Consider the following 21,111-nt stretch of genomic DNA (forward strand, 5'->3'; position numbering starts at 1 on the left):
TGAGCCAAATGCCGGTAGATTCCGGTTTGCTCCCTTTCACACATGTCGGCGATTCCCTGGTTGCGCGATCTACTAGAACTGGAGCGGGACGGGCGCATGGGACTGCCTTGTACCATATATATCTGCCATATCATACCTCCGTTTTATATAGAAAAATATGATGATAAATACATGTGGGACGGAGGTATGATATGGCAGATGTGTGGTGCGTGGCGGTCTCGCGCGCCCGTCTCGTTCCAGCGCCTGTCTGGTTCTACTCTTATTATGAGTGCTTACCATCACCAAGTGCGCTCGCCAACTAAAGCACTTGATTACCGTTGATATAACATTTACATTTTTGGCATTTAGCAGACGCCTTATTCCAAAGCGACTTACAATCAATACATTTGAATACTAAGCATGTGAATCAGCAGTCCACCATTCGTTGCAGGAAGAGTACTCTAGCTCGAGCCCGGGGCCACTGATAGAAGGAAAAACCTTCTCTCTATTATCGCCTTCTACTAAAACTTTTATTTTATTTTTTTATATAAACATACCATACTAATCCATAAGCACAGTATGGGAGAACTTGATGATAAGCATAATAGAGTTAACTCAATTAGACATAATATATTATGTGCTCTGCTCTGCGGGCTATGGTGTTTTTTGAAGGATTTTCTGTATGCCCATCCAGATCCACTGTGTATGTCAAAATGTTGATATGGACCCATATGATCGTAAATAACCTTATAACAGGGCTTATAATGCTAAATACCGAGGAATCCTGGGGAATCACAATGAATCTCACCTTTATCACGCCTCAATTTAGAATGATTACACCATACAATAGCCTAATGGCATATAAAGAAAGACTGAAATACAATCATAAACATCAGTTCCCTTTAAATCTTGAATTAAACTCATTTTATCGGCTGATAACAACATCGTAAATTTTATTACGAGCCAAGTTTCACTTTGCATGAATTACAGTAGGCAGTGTGGCTCACATGCCTGTAATAACTCCGCATAACCAGTAGGTAATGTGCGTACCAGGGTTTCCGTTTCCAGGGTTTCCGTTTCCTATAGGCTAACTAAAGGGGGCGGGTCCTTCTCTCTCGGGCAGTGTTGTGTGTGTATGAGTGTGTGTGTGTTTGGTGCTCAGCTGAAAATGGTGGCCCGAAGCCAATTTGAATACAATTCGCTACGAATTGTATTCAAATTGTGCTTAGAGGGAATTATTTTCACCGGACATTATGTCCGACGAGTTTTCAATTTGTCGGACTTCAACAAATTTTACCGGACAAAGACCGGTAATTACCGGTTAACGGAAACCCTGGTGCGTACGTCAAGTCAATACCTGACGTAGAGCTAGGATCGTTTCCACGGTCAAATTGACTCACGTTGAAATGTTATAAATCACTACTTTGACGTGGTTTCTACGTATGACACAGGTAAGATTACATTTGATCCAAAGTACTTTCTATAACTGAGGCCCCAGCTCTCGCCAAAACTCAGACGGTAGTATTTTCTGTCATTTCTAACTGCAATTGCGGCATTGCGCCAACGTGGTGGCGGGGGCACTATTTAACCCTAACCCTGGTGGCGCTGTACTGCAAATAAGCTTAGCTTTCGTGTTTGCTAGCTAAATATCTGTGCACATAAGGACAAAACGGAACCAGCCGACCAGCCAGCAACATGTTGCGCACTCGTCGCTTTGTCAACTGTCAGAAGTCTTTTAGGTCGAAACGTTATTTCATATAAAAAACCATGGAAGTCACATTAGTTGGCTTGCTGTTTCATTATCCAGAATGACAAGTTGAGCCTATACTAGCGTTAGTCAGTGCTACTTTTAATGTAGCCTATTATTTGCTAAATGATCAGTTTTGAAGTCTATCAGGGTTTTCAATCACTGAAAAGTTCTATTGATCAGACAGTCAACAATAGGTCATAACACCTAATTTTGTGCCAGGAAAAACCCTGAGTAGACATGCCTAGGCAGGTCTGGGTGGGCAGCCAATGTGACAATGAGAGACAAGGTCACAAGGTTATTGTGCTTTGTTGGTATAGATAGCCTAATGTCTGCTGGAATGTTTAAAAAATATATATCAATACAAGTTTTCACAATTTTTTCTTTGAAAAGCATGAATAAAAAGCAAAATGTATTTAATTTATGCAATAGTACAAAAATAAATGAAAAACTGCTGGTACGGTATTCGGCCAAATGTTTCCTTAAATTCAGCATCAGCTTCGGACAAGAATTTTAAATTCGGTGCATCCCTAGTCATTTGACTTAACAATCCAATATCAGTTGAGTTGAGTTGGTTCATAAAACTGTATGCTAAAATTCCAATAAGTACACCAAAATATGTCCGCCAGTAAACCCACTATGGAATGTAAATTTGAATGGGCATGTCTGTTCTACTCATTCTATTTCTATGGAGCCACCTTTGTGACATGGACAAAAGCAAATCTATGATGGTAAGAAAGTTCAAGAGGTGCGTGACACCCTTGGCGACACTCACTTTTTTTTTAATATCCATTCATGGGTATGCATATTCTCCTTTATTGTATGCATTGAGTTTGCTAGCTAGCTAGCAGCTAACTGTCTGAAAACATAGTGAATGCATATGGCAAAGCATCAGCAGATCGCTCGAGGCTGCCAGGCTCAATGTTTGGGTAACACTCATGACAGAAAAATTATCTTCCCATCCAAGTTCCCGATAACATTACCAGTGCACATGTTTGCAGGTGATCTTTACAGTTACCGGTAACTACCTGAACCTAGCTACTAAATCACAGGCATTGGAGAACGTACAGTATATGGCCATTTACATCTTATGGATTATTTACAGTCACAGAGGAACATCAAAGTTTGACTGTGGTGAGTCTGGCTCCCCGAAGGCAAGTGTAAATCTATGTGGACTACAGCCTCTGGTACAATAAAGAGGTTGTCAAGAATGAACTATTGATAATACTCTAATTTACAACACCACTCCACTATACTATTAGATATAGACGGTAATAAAAACAGTCTGGCATTCACAACAAATAAAGTTCTGCCAGGGGAAGAGATTTGGGCCTAAACTATCTTGTTGGGATAATTAGGCCTACTTAGGTCGATTTTTAAAAACATTTTTTAACTGAACACTACAATTTGAATTAAGTGTTGTCATTTTAGAGGCATGAAGATGAACCATCAGCAGTATCTTACTGAGCATGTTTGTAAGTGAATCTTACAGATAGATCTGTATGATTTAATTGACATGACTGAGCAAAATATCCATGCTTTTTAGGCTATTGCTGCTTCTTCCATTTTGTAGGTATTTTACTGTAGGAGATCGCTGTGAAAGGTAAACTACAACATTGTTCTGTCAGAAAAGAGAAGGGAAAATATGCTTAAAGGGGAAATCTGGGATTGTTTTTTATTTGTTTATTAATGATAAGTGTAGTAAGTATATGAGTTTACTTCAGCTCTCTTATCCTAACAGAACCCAAAATATTGATAGACTTGTTTTACTCCATTGTCTGTAAAGAACGTTGTTGTAAACTTCAAACTGTATACAACAGTTAAACAGTTAATACGTAACATGGTTAAAACAAAAATGTTGATCTCACGAATGGTCAGTCCTTGCATCCATAGCATGCCACATATACATTTAAGAGTGGCTACATTTATCAAGCCCCAACAGCTGTTTAACAAAAAAGGTGATGGGAGTGACTGCTTTGTTGATGTTGTTGTTGTTGTTGTTGTTGTTGTTGTTGTAGTAACCCCAAATTGCCCCTTTAATGCCCACAATGACCTTCCACAGCCAGTAGGGATGCAACGGTTCTCGGTTTTATATTGAACCGTACGGTTCGCCATCCACGGTTCAATACGCACTATAGTCAATGTCGGTTTTTCGGTTTATGCTGCGTTCCATTGAAAGGTCGAGTTTGTCTGGAATGCAGTTGCTTCTTGTTCAAATGTTTGTTCATGGCATATACAGATCTGCGTTGTGGGGTCATTCATTTCGGTTTTGGCATTGAATACAATGACGAGGGAATGAAAACAGTGAACAGAGACGTTACTGCAAGCATTGCTTCACACGTGTCGTATATGCAAATGTTTATATTATAAAATATACCAGTCATATTCTGGAATGTGTATAAGCAAAATAAAGTAACAGTTTGTAAATAAATAATCCAAAAAAATGTCCTCCTTACGCACAAAACACGTACTGAAACCGAACCGAAACCGTGACCTAAAAACCAAGGTTCATACCGAACCGTGGGCCAACTGAACCGTTGCACCCCTACCAGCCAGTACACACTTATCAGGCTCTTGGTGGCAAAAGAGCAGCTCATCAGCCAATATCAGACCCTTAGCAGTAAAATTATAGCATTCGTCATAGCATTATACCAAACAGTGTACCACTAATGATAGGCTGACAGTAGACATGCCACTAATAGACCTGGGTTGGCATGCTGATGGATAGATCACCAACATTGGCATGCCATTGATAGACCAACGGTCGGTATGCCAATGATGAGACCAATGGTGGCATGCGATTGGTGGACCGATGGTCTGCGTACCAATGTTAGACAGACAGTCAGCATGCCAGTGGTAGACCGACTGCTAGCAAGTCAATGCTAAAACAACAGCCGTTATGTAAACGGTGGACCAATATAGGTGTGCCAACAGCTGCCAAGAGTGGGTTTGCAGGCTGACAGTTGGTATGCCAATGTGATGATGGCGTGACCATGGTAGATCATGGTAGACCAGTCTACCATCGGCGTACTATTGTGCAAAGACGTCAGCTTGAAAATGGTAGACCAATGGTGGCATGCTAGTGGTAGACCAACAATTGTCATGCGGACAGTCAAACCCATAACCCTGGTATGTAAAGACCCATGCTTTAGCCATGATTAAAGCTTGGTAATAAAATGGAATAGTCATGGCTTAGTCAAATGTATTGATTATAAGTCGCTTTGGAATAAGGCGTCTGCTAAATGCCAAAAATGTAAATGTAAATGTGGAATGATTGTGACAGGGAAAGGGGAAGATGGTGGCAAGATAGCAGAAAGAGGGTGGCTAAGGAGAGAAGAGGATGTCTTGCCAACAGCCAGAGCAGTGTACCACCAGCGGACTGACTCAGGACCGGTTGCGCTTATCGGCTTGCCAATGGTGGTCGTATCTTTGACCAATATTAATACTCAGGAAGTTGATAGAAGTGACAATGGACCACTGTTTGTGGTGTCGGCTTGCTGCTGTTGGTCAGGTCTATCGTAATCGTGATTAGTAAAATTCTGCCATGCCAAGAGCTTTTACCGATGGAAGGCCACTGACTCCGCCAACAGCTCACTCATGAGCCACCACAAGCTTACTAGCTGGGTCAAGTACAGTATAGACCTACTAAGTCTGTAACTTTTATAAATGAATACTCATACAGCCAACAGTGTCCTTACTCACCATAGAAAGAGAGTTTTCCTCTGACCAAGATCCTTCCTCTCTCGTTTTCTGCCACACATTCGTACAGTCCTGCATCTTCCTGCTGGAAGTAGGGGATCTCCAGCACCCCACTGACCTTGTTTACATCAACCTTCCTGCTAAATGGAACTCCATCCACTCTCCTCCAACTGATGGCTGGAACTGGGCTATTTACAGAAAACACAACAGATAGCAAGGTTAAGACTTGAAAAAAACGGTACAGTATATTATTATTAAACTCAATCTTTTCATTTTGTGGAAGTCGGGTTGTAAACATAGGCCAGAGCGGAAAGGGAGGGGCATCATGAGCAGCTCATGGCTGGTGGAGACTTCCTGTCCCTAGTGTTTTCTTCCTACAACCACAGAATCTCAATTGAGAGATGAGATTCTAGGTTCAGAGATTAATAAACAGCTATACTGTACTAGAACATACATTATTTTTTATCATATTACACAATATGTTGATTCGGTCAGGACACTAACGTCAGTTTAACCATTTAATCAATGGTAATACATTAAACTTGGTGTAATTAGATGGCTTTGCTGTATAGGTCCCTGCCTGGAGTAAAACGACCACAACATACAAGTATACAATAATGAAGTATACAATATGGTCGGGAGGCCATGGTTTATTAAACCCCCCATAGGAAAGCTTCAGGCAGAGCGACTGAGCGGGGGGAGGCTGGGGGTCGTGGGTGGAATGACCACACAAAACCTTCTCACAGCCTGTGCAATATTCACTCTGTTGAATGCTATGGATGAGTGTTTATTTGTCTGCTTTTAAACCTCTGTTACTTTGAACATGTAATGGATGTATTGCATATGTTTGAACCTGATGGACAACTGCAACGTTGACTGCTATGCTCAGAACAAGGTAACTGTGTCATGGTGTTTATATACAGTGGAACTTACTTTCCCAGAGCAAAACACTCCAGCTTGACGGTGGAACTCTTGGCTACAGGGATGATGTCAGGAAGCTGCACTTCAATCTTTGGTTCATATTCACCCATAACACCTAAACACAGTGTTAAATAGATGATAAACAGTAAACACATTTGAAAATCTACCATACAATTAGGTCTATGAACGATATGGCAACAAATTCGCAACTTGCAAGTGTGTTTGTGGTCTTGCTTGTAATTTATCACTGTGGCCTTCACCCCATGCTGGTTCTTCACTGTTTATTTACAGTGTGTGCACCGTTTGTTCGATCACCTGAGAGAGCCATTGATATTTACGAGTTTGAGTTATTAGACGTAGTTACAACACTTGTTTTTCAAGTGAAGTCTGTTGCCCTTAGTTATCTACTATTTCTGTTTTGGAGACTTTGTTTCCCCATTTATTTATTTTTTAAGTTTGTGTTTGTATCCTGTGTTATCAAGAATCTATTCTTCACGTAAAGAAACTTTTATTTTGTATCGCTGCCTTTCGTCTGCCTCTTTATCTGCACCGCACCTGGGAACGGGAGCCTCCAGCAGTCTCCAGGCTCAAACCCCATCGAGCTGGTTGATGAACTGGACAGAAGGATGAAAGCAAAGCAACCAACAAGTGCAACTGTGTTGGGAAGAACTTTCTGAACAATAATATTTGATTTCCATTGTAGAAAGAATGCCACACGTGTGTTCACTTGTTATAATATAGATTTTATCTGAAAAAGGTGGCTACTTTGAGTAAAAAAACTGACAAAATTGTGTTAATCAGAATAGTTCCATGATTTGTTTCATATCCAATTGTTTATTCTATGCTTTAATTTCAGAGTACATGGAGACATTAAACTGCATCAATTTCAATAACAACTGGGAAAATTGAGGTGTTCTAAAACGTTTGACCGGTGACCGTTTTTTTGATAGTCATCCAGAATGTTCTACAGTTGGGTGGATTGATAGGTTTTATTGATTTCATAATGTTCTTTGTACATTTCTATAGTTCTAAAAGAAAGTAAAGCATTTGGACGCTTTGGAGTGATTTCTGGACACCTGGAAAGGTTTCATGGGAACCATTCACAAAAGCTTAATACCTTCTATTAGCAGTAGCAACACAATTCTTGCAATTCTATTGACAGGTTGCTGAGGCACTGTGAAGTTTCTTCAGCTCTTGGAAGATGACCGACATTTCTAAAATACATTTTGGATTTTCACTTTGTCTCCTTGTCATATGTAGCATGTTATTCAGAACTATGATCTGAGTATATCCACACTAACCTCAGGGTGTTACCTATCAAATGGCATCCTGCTTTTGCATCTGATCATCTTCATATATAATGTTATTAGTTAAGTTTGGGTATGGTTTTTAGGTGTACATTTGTGAAATAGGGCTTAAAGTTTAAGAGGTTAAGAACCCTACCATCAATGCGTAGCACTAGAGGAGTGGGAGGCCCTTGAACGCTACTCTTGGTGACCATGTTTGTCACCACACAGGTGTAGTTGCCCACGTCAGAGGGCTCCACTTTGGCGATGTAAAGGTTGCCAGTCTTTTGAGACACAAAGCGGCGAGTATCCTGTGTCACAAATGACGGGTATTCATTGAAGATCCAAGTGAAGGTGAGCTCTGAAAAGAAAGGAAACACAAACACACATTTTACAAATATGAATAAAAGTGAAATAGTGATTTTTCATATGGATGTCTTCTTTGTCTTCTTTCTGTGCCCTTTATACACAGTCTACTGTCCTACCTGAGCTAACAGTGGACAGAGAATATGCACCACTTGACAAACTGGATGACTACTTCATATATCAGAGCAATAGCATTGAAACTGTATTAACATCTGCAGGGGATGCTTGCACTACAGCTGCTCTGCCACAAAAGGTCTGTCTCTCTCTTGTCTGGATGTTTTAACTGAGATATCATGGTGAAAAAAAAAAGATGAAAATAAATAAGGCATCCAAAAGGCCTCTACATCCACACACCCATCATTGTACTTCCAACAATAACAGCCACAAAACCTGTGTTTTTGGACATAACTCAGAAGTGTCATATACAGTATACCTATATTCAAATATACCTTGTGTGAGTAACCTTCCTTTGTGGTTGCCAGATATTAGGAGAAGATACTTTAAATCCAATCCAAACTGCAAGTGTGGCATGAAACCAGTGCAACACCCAATAAAATGAAATGAATGTTTTTTTGTCAAGATATCCAGTGCCTACAGTGAAATACTGTACTGTGTGAATGAAACAGGATGTGGTGGATATTCTATTACCATCTACAACAATATGGAATGATGATGTTTTGACATATTGACAACAGTATGAATTGATTTGGACCAAGTTGGATCCCTCTCCCAAAACCAATCTTTCCTCTAGATCAAATCCCTTAAAATGATGTGTAGCTTTGGGAATAATTGAGAGCGAACTTGTACTCTCATCTACTTAGTCAGTAGCCGTGTTTCCATAAAATCTCAAGTGAACTTTTGAAAGTTCGCAAAAAAATAATAAGAAAGAAAATGTGAATCGGTGAACGGTGCTCAACTTGTTCATGTCTAGCCTCGCATTATGTGCAATGATTATGAATGTAAAAAGTAAGTGTATTTGCATGAATATCAATATGATATGTACAGTAAAGATATATGTGTGGTGGCCTGGGAAAACCCTTCACATGTTGGCATTTTGACATTTTCTTTTTTTAATATTTCCATAAATTAGAAGTTCTCAGCTATTCATAACTGGTTGAATGACTGAGATAGCCCTTTATTTTAAAAAGTTATGAGCATTTTAATGTATCATGTCAAAAAAAGTGAAAGGTAAGAAATGCTGCCCCCGACCCCTTTCTCCTCCGGGTCGGGGGAGGAGCCTATGCAGATCGGCCGGTCTCGTTTGTCTGCTTGTGATGCGGTGTTAGTCTGCTCGCCTCGTCGGTATAAAACAAGTACTTTCTCTTTTGTTTTCTTAAAATGTTTATTCACGATAATGTAGTATGGAGTTCAAAGTACTAGAATACCACATAATATCAAAATCGCCAAAATCGCGATTTCCGTCTATTTTTGCTCTTTGCCACAAACAAACGCCAGCGACATCCGACGGGTTTTCCCAGGCCACCACACATATGTACAGTGTGATGGGTACAGGACAAGGGTGAATAAGATAATGCGTGAGAGGTAATATGTTGATTTATGTTGGTGGAAATGGTATCTATTTCAAAGTGTTTCTCCAATTTCATCCTTTTCCCAGTGGAGTCGCATTTTTCCAGTTTCTGTGCATGCGCATGGGTCCCAATGAGCGTAGAGATGCACACAGTTTCACGGCAAGTTCGTTTTTTTAAAATCCAAAAGTTGTGGGAAAATTTGCTGTGGGCGTACACAAGTTTTATAAATGAGGCCCCTGATGTGTGTGTGTGTGTGTGTATGTTTGTAAGGATCTGTGTATGTTTGATATAACGTCTGATCCAATTAATCAAAACCAATCATGCTCAGTTGAATTGATTCTTGCTGTGCTAAGAAAAAAACACCCCATGTACTTTGGCCCCCCAAGACGAGGGGCGAAGTTGTATGGACAACTATTGGAGGTTTGTACATCTGTAAACCTGTAGTTTTTGGCAAAAGTACATATTGGCATTAATGACTTAATTTAGTGCAAAGGACCAAGTATACCTTGAATGTAAATGTAAGTAGTAAGCTCTATGAGCTCCATCCTAAGCTATCTATGACTTGGTTGGTTTGATACATTCACAATCACAGTACAGAGAGGCACAGCTCTTTGCATATAAATAATACATTTAGTACTCATCCTGATAACGCTTTGCATTTTTAATGGTTGTTTTTTAAACAATATTTTTCAAAGGTGCTGGGGATGACAACCAGGAACAACATGAACTAAAAGGTTACTAATTGACTGGTTAAACTTTAATAATGACCAGGAAACAGGCAGCAATGTCAGGAAACAGGAAACAAGCAGTAATGTTTGGGGTGCTGAGTTTGCTGAGTCACATAAAGAGGTTATGTGGATGTTCTTTATTACAATAATTCAATAATGAATCACTGATATGGTTTGGCAGCAATTCCTTTGTGGTTCCATTTAGCTGTATTATCTATTATGTATTATGATAAAAATTAAAATCCATTTCTTTGACATGAGCAGAGAAATGACATGATAGGCCAAAGGTGTTATCATTATTCTTTTTCTTTTAGTTGGAATGGTCTTCACAATTTCTAATACTTGTTTTGCTTACAACTTGAGTCAGGTAATGTGATCTAAAACATGATTATATACAACGTAATCTGAAGTAAAACATGCAGTACACACAGACACTATATCATATGGCCTTGGTTATTTGAGAGAGGGATGTCTGCTTGCCATGTGCAAGCAACCTCTTATCATGGCAGACGTGCCAGAGAGAGAACAAGTGATTTCAGCCTTGGGTAAACCTAAAAGGTCTGCTTCCATTAGTGAAAGGATGGGATGCATTATGTCCTAGGCTAAACACAGTCATACAAACACTCAGAAAGGCACCTAATGCATCGGCCTGGAAAGCGACTGCTCCTTGACTCCATACAGCATTTTGACCCTATACTTTCTAAGTGAAGCACAAGTCCTCAAGCCTTATTGAGGCTTTTGTAAAGACAACATTGAAATGAAATAATGGCTTGGTGAATTATGCATGAGCTATTGACATACTAGACCTTTAAAAGGGTGACATGGCAGGTTCTGATGTAAGCGCTGTGCTGATCGTGAATTATGCTTCATCGGCATGTGTGATCACCTTTTATCAAGTATCAAGTTCCCTTTTTTGGATGGTCCAAATTATTGTCTATTAACAACAATGTGATGCATGGTAAAAAGGTGATAAACAAAATCTCTTATTAGATAAACAACAACCACAATATTGTCAATAATATATTTTCTTGGTGCCTGAGCAGGAGTATTGACATTTCAAAGAGCAAGACATGTATTAAAAATACATGATTTCTACTATTATAAGTGACTCTTTGCAAAGTTTGAAAGGATGTTTAGCCAATAATGCAACAATGTAATGACAGGCATTGTTATGGCCTGTTATGCCAGGCAATGTTATGAGGCATCGTTAAGGCCAATGGACACGGCGTTCTACGACAACAATCGCTTCTCAATGCACACGGCGTGCGGTGCGACGTTGCACGACAACGTTCTATGTTAAATCAATTACTTGGTTAACTTGTGACACACATCGCTGTCTTAAGACATACATTTTTCGTTGGTTAGTTATCTCAGGTAGCTCGCTACTTAGCTAACGTAACTTACCAGAGAATCCGATTGCCAGAGAAATTGCTCTCCAAGCTTGGTCAGTTTTGATCGTATTTTATACCACTCATAACTGAGGTCGAAGAGCTCCCTGTGGCTTTGAATTAGTGTCATCAGCTTGTCATCGTCCATGTTGGCTGTAAGTTGTATAACGTTACCGGTAAATTAACGTACTGTACAGTAGAGTAAATATACATTTTGGATTGCCAGACGTCCGGTTTTCAGTGGACAGTCTCTATACAACGTGTGTACAATTTGGATGGTCATTCAGTCATGCTAGATTAGAAATCTGGCAACCCTGTGCAGCCCAAAAAATGGAAGATGACTCAACCTAAAGCCCACATAAACCTTCCCGACATCCCCATCAATATGCATAATCTACTATGACAGTCGGTGTGACCCAACACTGTCTCGAGAGGACTTAGAATCCATCACAACACAAATGAACATAAATGGGCTATTTGTATAAATGAAACCACTGCTGTATGTTACAGCTTTCTACACACCAAGAAATAAATAGAAGCTCAGGATTGTATCTGGATTAATGGCTTTGATGTGAGGAAACACCTGTGAAACAGAATCTCTCAAGCCAGTTTGAGGCAGCTTGGTCAGCCACAGTTTATGTCTCAGTCGGCAGAGGAACAGCTGAAGCTATAAAAGTGGTAATTCATGGTACTTGGTGCTTAGTGAGAAAGTGTTTTAGAGTCAGCATGGGCACCACTCCTTCAGCCCCTTAATAATGCATGTCCTTGGACAGCGATAGGGACACAGTGTGGTACAGATGAGATCTTGAAAACAGGGGCCTATTACAAATCCTATAGAACTTTTTAAAATCAGCAAAGAGTTTTAATTGTGAAACACAGCACCAATTTTTTACCAATCAGCCTCCACCCCCTTCCAAAGAAATTGCAGTCTCCAATAAAAACATATTTGACAACATTAAAACATAGGACACTGTCAAATGTGCATTGCACTTAAGCAGCCAGCCTACAGGAACAAAGCGAAAACAACAAAGCCGAAGGAATCTCCAGAATGTTACAAAATTAAGTTTAAAAAGATGTTAAATGTTTCATTCTGAGAATTATTTTCACTCTTCACCATCACACTAGCAGTACGACAATGTGAGAAGACAAAGAGTCTAAAAGCACCCCGCTGAGTTAACCATCTGTCAGTTCAAAGTTTGAATCAAGCAGTCTCATGCAAGAACAAAGGGAGAAGCGGTGGACTTGGAAGATAAACACACCATGAGTAGGAGGAAAACAACACTACGCTATGTTAATATGATTCATGCTATAACACGAGGTGAACTAGATTACACATTTGAAAGAGCAAGACATGTATTAAAAATACATGATTTCTACTATTATAAGTGACTTTGCAAAGTTTGGCATGGAAATAAAGTTTGTGTTCACATGGCAAAGTTACTCAGACCTTATTTAACATGTGATGTTTCATAAACGTGAAAATTAATGCTCTAATTGTTCTCTTATGAATATAGATATAAGACATTTCTTCAATAAAAGAACAGACTATTTATGTCCTGCAGATATACCGTGCCCTCAATAAGAATTAGAAAGAGGAAGCATCTTCTTTTAGCTCTATACTCCAACAGTGGAGAAGAGTGAAATCAAGCAATTACTATGAGGTTAAAGAAGAGATTTTCAGCTTTAATTTAATGTTTTTTTTCCATATTAGTTTCATCATTAAACATTACAGCCCTTTTTATACTTAGTACCCCTATTTCACGTATTATTGTAAAATTGGCTTGACAGGTATTTCTGTATTTCAGTATTTCTAGGTGTCTTCTGTCACATTTTTTTTGTGCAGGCAAAAGAGAGCTGTCAATGTCTAGTATTGATTTTAGGCTTTGGGTTTGCCTTTGGAGTCTGTGGCTATTGTTGTCTGTCAAGATGAGGACCAAAGAAGTGGCAATGAAAGTCAAGGAAGTCATTGTTAGGCTGAAAAATCACAGTTTGGAACATCATTTAAAAAAAAGAAAGAAAGCACTGGTGAGCTCAGCAATCGATAGGCTGGTAGGTCTATTCTACAATGGATGACGGAAGAATAATTAAGAAAAACCCAAAACAACTGTCCCAAAGATCAGGAACACTCTCCAGGAGGTAGGAGGATGTGTCAGACAACCATCTGTAGAATACATCACCAGCCAAACAACAGAAGCTTCACTGCAAGGTGCAAACCACTAGTTATTCTCAAAAATGATGGTCAGGTTGCAAAAAGTACTTAAAAAGCTTCAGAGGTCAGCCCCGCGGTGGCGTAGCGGTCTAAGCACTAGCCACTAGTGCAAGCTGCCCACCGGGGACTGGGATCGAATCCCGGTCTCGCCAGATCCGGATATGGCCGGGGCACACACAGGGAGCGGCATATTGAGCGGCCGTTCCCGAGGGCGGTATAGGACTATTTCCGGACAAGGATCCGTCGCGCAACAGCGCCCCCGGGGTGCCGGAATAATGGTGCTGGGCTCGAGGAGCCAGACAGCTAGTCTGCCTGGCGATCTCCTCTGGGGCTGCCGGCCACGGGGTCGTGCGGCGGATCCTACGCAATAGGCAGGGGATAATTGGATGCTAGGTTGGGTTCAATTGGATACCAAATTGGGTGAAAAAGGGATAAAATCAGAAAAAAAAAAAAAGCTTCAGAGGTCTGTAAAACAGTCTTGTGAACAGATAAATATTATTATATACCAGAGTGAGGAAAGTTATATAAAATATCTGCCCATGGTTTACAGCATACCACCTCATCTGTGAAACATGGTGTGAGTCAGTGCTACGGTTTGGGCATTATATACGTAGCTGCCACAAAAACTGTCTTAATTGATGATGTTACTGCTGACAGCACCAGCAAACAAAGAAACATCTTGTCCGGTTGAGTCCAAGCAAATGCCTCCAAATTCATTGGATGGTGCTTCATCATACAGTAAGACAATGTCCCCACACATACTGCCATATAAACTAGGGAGTTTTTTAGGGCCAAAAAGCACAACTGGCAAAGTCAATCTTCATATTTAAATCCAATTTAACATGCATTTCATTTCCTGAGGATAAAAAAACCCCAAACATTTCATTGTTGTCATGTCATATATAAAACCTATGGGCTCACTCAGTGAAAATAACCTAAATAAAAACTGGGGAAACGGTGTTAATGCCGTTAATAAGAGATGTATTCTAATCACAGGAATTAATGTGTTAAAGGTAGACTTTAGATAGATATAGATATTTGGAGTAAGTAAAAATGAGAACGGTAGGCGCTCGTTAGACGTCGGAGCATGTGCACCGTCGGGATGTGCACCGTTGTGATGTGCACCGTTGTGATGTGCATACCAGAGTTGATCTTCTCTTGTTTTTTTATCTCCATTTTGAAATGATCTCTGGTAGCATCGGCCCACTCTTTTCCCATTTATGTCATATCCAAGAGTCTACTGTTAACTTTGACAACAAAGAAAGTTCATCCAGTTTGAAATATAATATGTAAGCCATTACTAGATGAACATTAATTACTTTGATAAAGCTAACCCAGTGTACAGAGCAGAATTAGTTGCTACTGACAAAGTGGATGGAATTCAGTCAATTCATTTTTGAATGCAGGCTGGCAACATCCAAAGACCAGTATAGAAACTCTCTATTTTTTGTAAATATTTGCGGCGACTTCAGCACATTCCAATCGGGAATGTCACACTAGCTACTGTAGGTTCTGGATTGGCACCTTGATTGTGCGGCCAAGAAGGAACACCTCCAAGTGGAGGCTCGGCGATGTCTTGCGATAAAGGCACTAGCTGTCTGAATAAAGGGTAAGGGACATAAAGTTAAGTTGTTTAGAGATCATCCAATATCTGTTGCCATCCATTTGACTTCAGCCAGTGCTTCCCTACATGAAAACATAATCAATGAAGCCATTAAAACATAATAATCACCTCAAATTATTATGTTTGTTTTGATAGGCATACAACCATTTGGATACATCCATAAAATCAACAGTGATAAGCTATTAAGGAGAATCATATTTACCACCCCCCTGGATGACTGAAAATGCCTCAGACCTCTTCAAGGGAGTTAAGAGCACTGGCCAATTACTCATATTGATAATGTCATGGATGCAGCCGCACTTGATGGGAACGCAAACAGAATAGCTCCATATAGAGGCTCAATTACAAACGCTACAGGGACAGCGATAGATAATTATTTGACCGAGAGGACCTCAGCACACGGAAAGAGAAACTGCAGGGAATAACACCAAAGTTAGGACTTTCTACAACAAACGATTGTGTGCTCTGTGCCAGCATCCATAGGCTATTGAATGATACGGGCTGAAATCTCCCCTGCCTTTATTTCATTACAACCTCTCTTGATACCCCCCTCAAGCCCCATTAATGAACTCATAATGTACTTAATTTTTTTGCTGTAATTGTGCGGCTTTTATGTATTTTGGAAATGTAACGTCCTGTAATGTGATTTCTATGTGCCTGATTAATATTGCCTGTGTGTGCCTGACACCGCCAACAAAGTTTGATTAGGAAAATAATGTTATTCTAGTTCTAAGTGCTTAGTGTAAAGGCCAGACAGCCCTGGCATGCTCTTCATACAGTACCAGAATAGATATACGTACATGCATATGAGACTAATAGAAGTGACTAGGTTTGTGTAGGCCCTTTCCCTCTCAGGAGGTGTTTAGTCAAGAAGCCTTACCTCCAGAATGGGGTGGTGGGCCACATAGCAGGACCACTCCTTGGCCCTCTCGAACCCTCACAGGGCTTCGCCTCTGCATCTTGAAGTTCTCCAAATCTGTTTCCAAAACACAGAGGAAAATAGTACAAATTCATCATCAAGCTGTATTCTATTGATGCGTTGAGTTGTTCAGTGCAGGTCAGAGCCGGCTTTTCCTACAGTATACATGAACTAAGCACTGCGTGGGAGGTAGTGTATAGCAAATGTGCTGGTTGTTACTTAGAAACATCCTTTTGAACAATTCTCCCATTGAAAAACCTTTTGGCTCTTGGAAGCTATGGAAGACTTTGCTTTGGCCTTGCTTTTAATGAAACGTATTCTATTTTATTTTTTTATTCCATTCATTTTCTATTATGTAGACCTTTCCTATTATTCTGGTAGCACTATGAAAGATGTGTAGCGAACGGCGGGGGTAGAGTAGCTTGCCCTAAATGGGTATCGAACTCACTACCTTCTGCTTACCAACTGGCCACGCTAACCACAACACTAAGAGAGTTAACTCCCCCGTTGGCGGAGCTTTTAATGGTCCTTATACAGGTTCCTTACAGATGCTTGTTTCCATATTATTATATATTGTTACACTGTTTCCATATTGTTCTTGAATCATTGAAACTAATGAGCACAAATGCTATTTGATTTATAACCAAGAAACAAAGATGGTAGTTACTATTGAAATGGTATCATAAAATGCAATATTACCTCAGTCCATTTTGTTCTAGCATTGTATCCCATCTTAATCTCACTAACTAAGACCATGATTTGTTACCCAAAAACAGAGAGGGTATACTGTAGTTACTTTGAAATCAGAGTGGTATCAGAGCTAGGAAATGAATGACCTATTTCCATTTTGTTCTACCCTTGTATCCCATCTTAACCTGACAAGTAAGACCATGTTTACCATCAGTTGGTGGTAATACAGTCACCTACTGTATCACTATGCATGCATCCACTGCATCAGTAGTGCAGCAATAAGCTACCCAATGATACATAGGCCCACATTAAGGGTTTATGAATGACTCCATACAGTTAATGTACATTTTAATGTCCCCTTATTGAGACGTTGACATTAGCTGTCCAGTATGTCATGTTGCTTTATAGTGTAATTGTTTGTGGCTGGAGAATGACTGGAGGCAACACCTTCAAAACATTCATATCACACTTGTGTGGGATTTGGATAGAGATCTTCAATTGGACTAGGCTAAATCATATTTCTAATTCACCACAATATTTCATTCACAACAGTAATAAGACATTAGCTACAAATATTGCATGAGACATGATATTCAATACAGGTTTGTGACCTTACAATCCAAATGTTTATGGTTAAATGGCTCGAACTCCACAGCGTTAACGTTAGCTATTTTCAACTCAGTTAACCTAATGTTTGCTTATTGTTAACTAACTTCAACGGTATTTTACAAAAAAATGTAACCCTGTAACTTTTAACTTTGGCCCTTGGTGACCATCAAACAAAAGTTAAACAGTAGCCTACTTTAACTGGGTGTTTTGATTCACGGTTGTTCAGTGAGTTGGCTCTTTTTTTATTGAAAGAAACTATTGTACATGAGCCCTGACAGGAAGCGACTTCCTAATGAAGGGCAGAGTACCTTTACATTAACGGCATGCAAATCATCCATAAAAATGTAATGTATCAGACCCATTGGGTAGCTTATTACTGTGTTATATTCAGTGGATGCATGCACACCAATACTACTGTAGGTAGCCTACTATTACCACTGAGTAACCATGGTCTTAGTTGTGAGATTAGGATGGGGTACAAGGCTAGAACAATATGAAAACAGCTAATAATGCATTTCCAGCTCTGATACCACATTATATCAGAGTACTTAGCTTCACTGTTCAAGCATCTTTCATGCACAAATAATTACAGCCCATTTTACTTTGTAATAACAAGACAATTGTCTTTCTTGTTAGTTATAACTCCAGTTAATAATAGGTAATTACCATGAGTTATTTCCTACTTATTCCGACCTAGCCTATAATGTAAAGTGCTACCATTATTCCTATGATGTGTTGTTTTTATTATTGCCTTTTCATAATCATTAATCATGGATTGATCCAATTCGATCTGTCTGACCCTCCGTTTAATATAACAATCTTTATTTGTATAACACTTTTCCTGCAAACGTCGTAGCTCGAAGTGCTCATGAATGAATATACAGTTATTATATCCTATATATTGAGCATCTACACATTGGGTTAAATGGTAGTATTATCAGGCAGCTTTGCACAACTTTGGAGGACAAATCATTTTCTATCCACATACTTATAGTAGTGTACAATCCTAAACACCTCTAGCAAGCAGAAAGCAATTCCTCAAGTATAATTCACACTTGAGTGGTTTTAATTGGAACTATGTATTGTTATCACTTTCTGTGTTTCATTCATTGCTTCCCTGATTGCACATGGCCTAGCAACAATTAAATGGCTCTGAGATTGAAACATAATCTGTATGGAGTCCGACTACTTGTTGACAACCTGCTGGAAGAGAAAACACTGACAACAATCCCACATTTCTGCCTGTTCTTCTGTTGGTGGCACTTGTACATTTCTAAGAGGCTACTGCAGAATATAGGACCAACGTAAAATTAAATTAGCAGATGATCCACTTGAGAACTCAATATAATATTGGGAAGTAATTCCAACATCCTAGGTGTTGCTTCAGGGATCTCTAAGAGTGTGAACTGCCTTTGAGGAAATCTGTAAGAAACACAGTAGAGTAGATCTGTGCTAACACCAACATACCATGTGTGATTAGTTCTGCTTGATGAAGCCATTTAAATGGGGGATTACTGAGCTCACTGCTTCATGAAGGGAACAAGAAGATCAGGTACAGTAATGAATGTCTTCAAGGTTATGAGATAATTTGGTTTATAAGGATTGACACTGAAGTGTGAAATCATTTATCTACAGTATATCCTCATAGTGTATAGTGAGGCACAAATGAGCTAGAAACACACTAAAGCCAACAATGCCTGACAAAGCAAGCTGTTCTGCAACCCGTGGATCCTCTTATCAAGCCTCCTTATCAAGTAATCACAATGTGATCCATTGAAATGAATGAGAGAATATTTTCACCAGCTTTTTTGTGACTGTCGAACACATTTCTATTAAGAATTGCTCCCAGCTACTGTATATAAGGCATTACTTTCCCAAATAGCTCTGTGTTTCTGTTCTTTTAGTCTTTTTTATTTATTTATTTTAAAGAAAAGCCAAGAAGCAAAACTGGCTGGCATGGGCCTTTAATTTCAGCTAATCAAGAAAAACAAGAAAGAAACAATGTTGAAGTTGAGCACTCAGAGAGAGAGAGAGAGAGAGAGAGAGAGAGAAAGAAAGAGAGAGAGAGAAATAGAGAGAGAGAGAAATAATTCAATGACATGCTTTCACATACAGTACTAGTAAACATGCAGGTCCAGCACTCACAGAAACAAAAGAGTTGTTATTGTCCCTGCCTAGATGCTAAATTCAATAAGGACTGCATTTTTTAAATCTGAGGCAAAAAGCAGTAAGTAAAGAAAAAAGACAGTTGACACAAATGAGAGCTGTTAGTTAAAAACAAGAGATAGGTAATAATATAATATAATGTGAGGTAATAATAGAAATAAGGCTTTTTTGTCAGACAGGCAGTGAAAAAAATATGGAAATGATGTGCAATTATGAGAACGAATTGGAGGTGAGATATGAAATCGTAAGCACCCGACATACAAGAGAATTGCATCATGTTCATAAATACAGTTATTTCACCCTTCATTTAACACTGAGCTAAACCCTTAGTGATTCTGAAAACAGCATTGCATCTGGCGCGCAGCATGCGTCTTCTAATGGATTCGCATTAAAATGATATTCATGGAATACGGTGGTTACAATCTGTGCTGTAATGTTATATGTAACTACAGGGAGAGCCTTTCAATTATACAAATCCCAGAGAGATTAAAGAACTCAATCCAGCCCTGCGATCAACGAGATTATTCCAACAGACGAGTGGAGGCTTTAAAACATTCCACTGGAATTGTCTGTGGAATCATCAACCTTCTCCAACGTTTCTACGCCCCATATTAGATGGTGAAAGATACTCTTCCTACTGTACATCATTCATATTAGATGGTGAAAGATACTCTTCCTACTGTACATCATTCAGCCTACACAGACTGGTGCTGGATAAAACATGCAACATGCTATCATTCAAGCCTGGGTGTTCATGCTATTTCAAGTTACATTAATTAATTCTTATACGTATAATACAATCAATAGATATCATTTCAGACAAAAAAGGAAACATCATTTTGAATTACTGAAGCAAAGTCGAAAACTTCAGCAACCGCAATATTTGTTTGTACAATCATTAAAGTTTAGTATCATTAAAATGATCTTAATGGTTGATTGGCATTATGTGGCAATAGCTATGTTTGTAAATATAATTGAAAACATTTGTGGATGCAATGTGTTTTCCCAATCATCAAATTCAGAATACTGTTTTTCTCAGTCATCTTGGTATCTAAGCTATATGGGCATTAAGAGAGGGGCAACTCCCATGCAATTGCGAAGAGCAAGCCAGTCTGTTCAGGTCTGAGTCTTTTACAAATGGCTCGATACAGACTCTCATAACCGGCTGCTCCTCAATGAATTATTCCCTTGACCTGGGACCATTCAATCATTCAGCACGGTTAATTAAGTTATACCAAGGGCAATAAATAA

At 39.4% G+C, this 21,111-nt stretch overlaps 1 protein-coding gene across 1 annotated transcript in view; it reads right to left on the minus strand.

Moving 5' to 3' along the window:
• Window positions 1-21,111, minus strand: part of cntn3a.1 (contactin 3a, tandem duplicate 1) — a gene marked incomplete at both ends in the record, with an annotated part of 75,637 nt that overhangs the window by 35,486 nt on the left and 19,040 nt on the right. The window contains 4 exons of the mRNA XM_080534539.1: window positions 5,429-5,613; window positions 6,359-6,461; window positions 7,790-7,993; window positions 16,357-16,452. Of these exons, the coding sequence (XP_080390665.1) occupies window positions 5,429-5,613; window positions 6,359-6,461; window positions 7,790-7,993; window positions 16,357-16,452 (588 nt within the window). The remainder of the gene's footprint in view (window positions 1-5,428; window positions 5,614-6,358; window positions 6,462-7,789; window positions 7,994-16,356; window positions 16,453-21,111) is intronic.

The sequence above is a fragment of the Nansenia antarctica genome (genome assembly GCF_963989245.1).
Source record: "Nansenia antarctica genome assembly, chromosome: 6".
Classification (NCBI taxonomy): Eukaryota; Metazoa; Chordata; class Actinopteri; order Argentiniformes; family Microstomatidae; genus Nansenia; species Nansenia antarctica.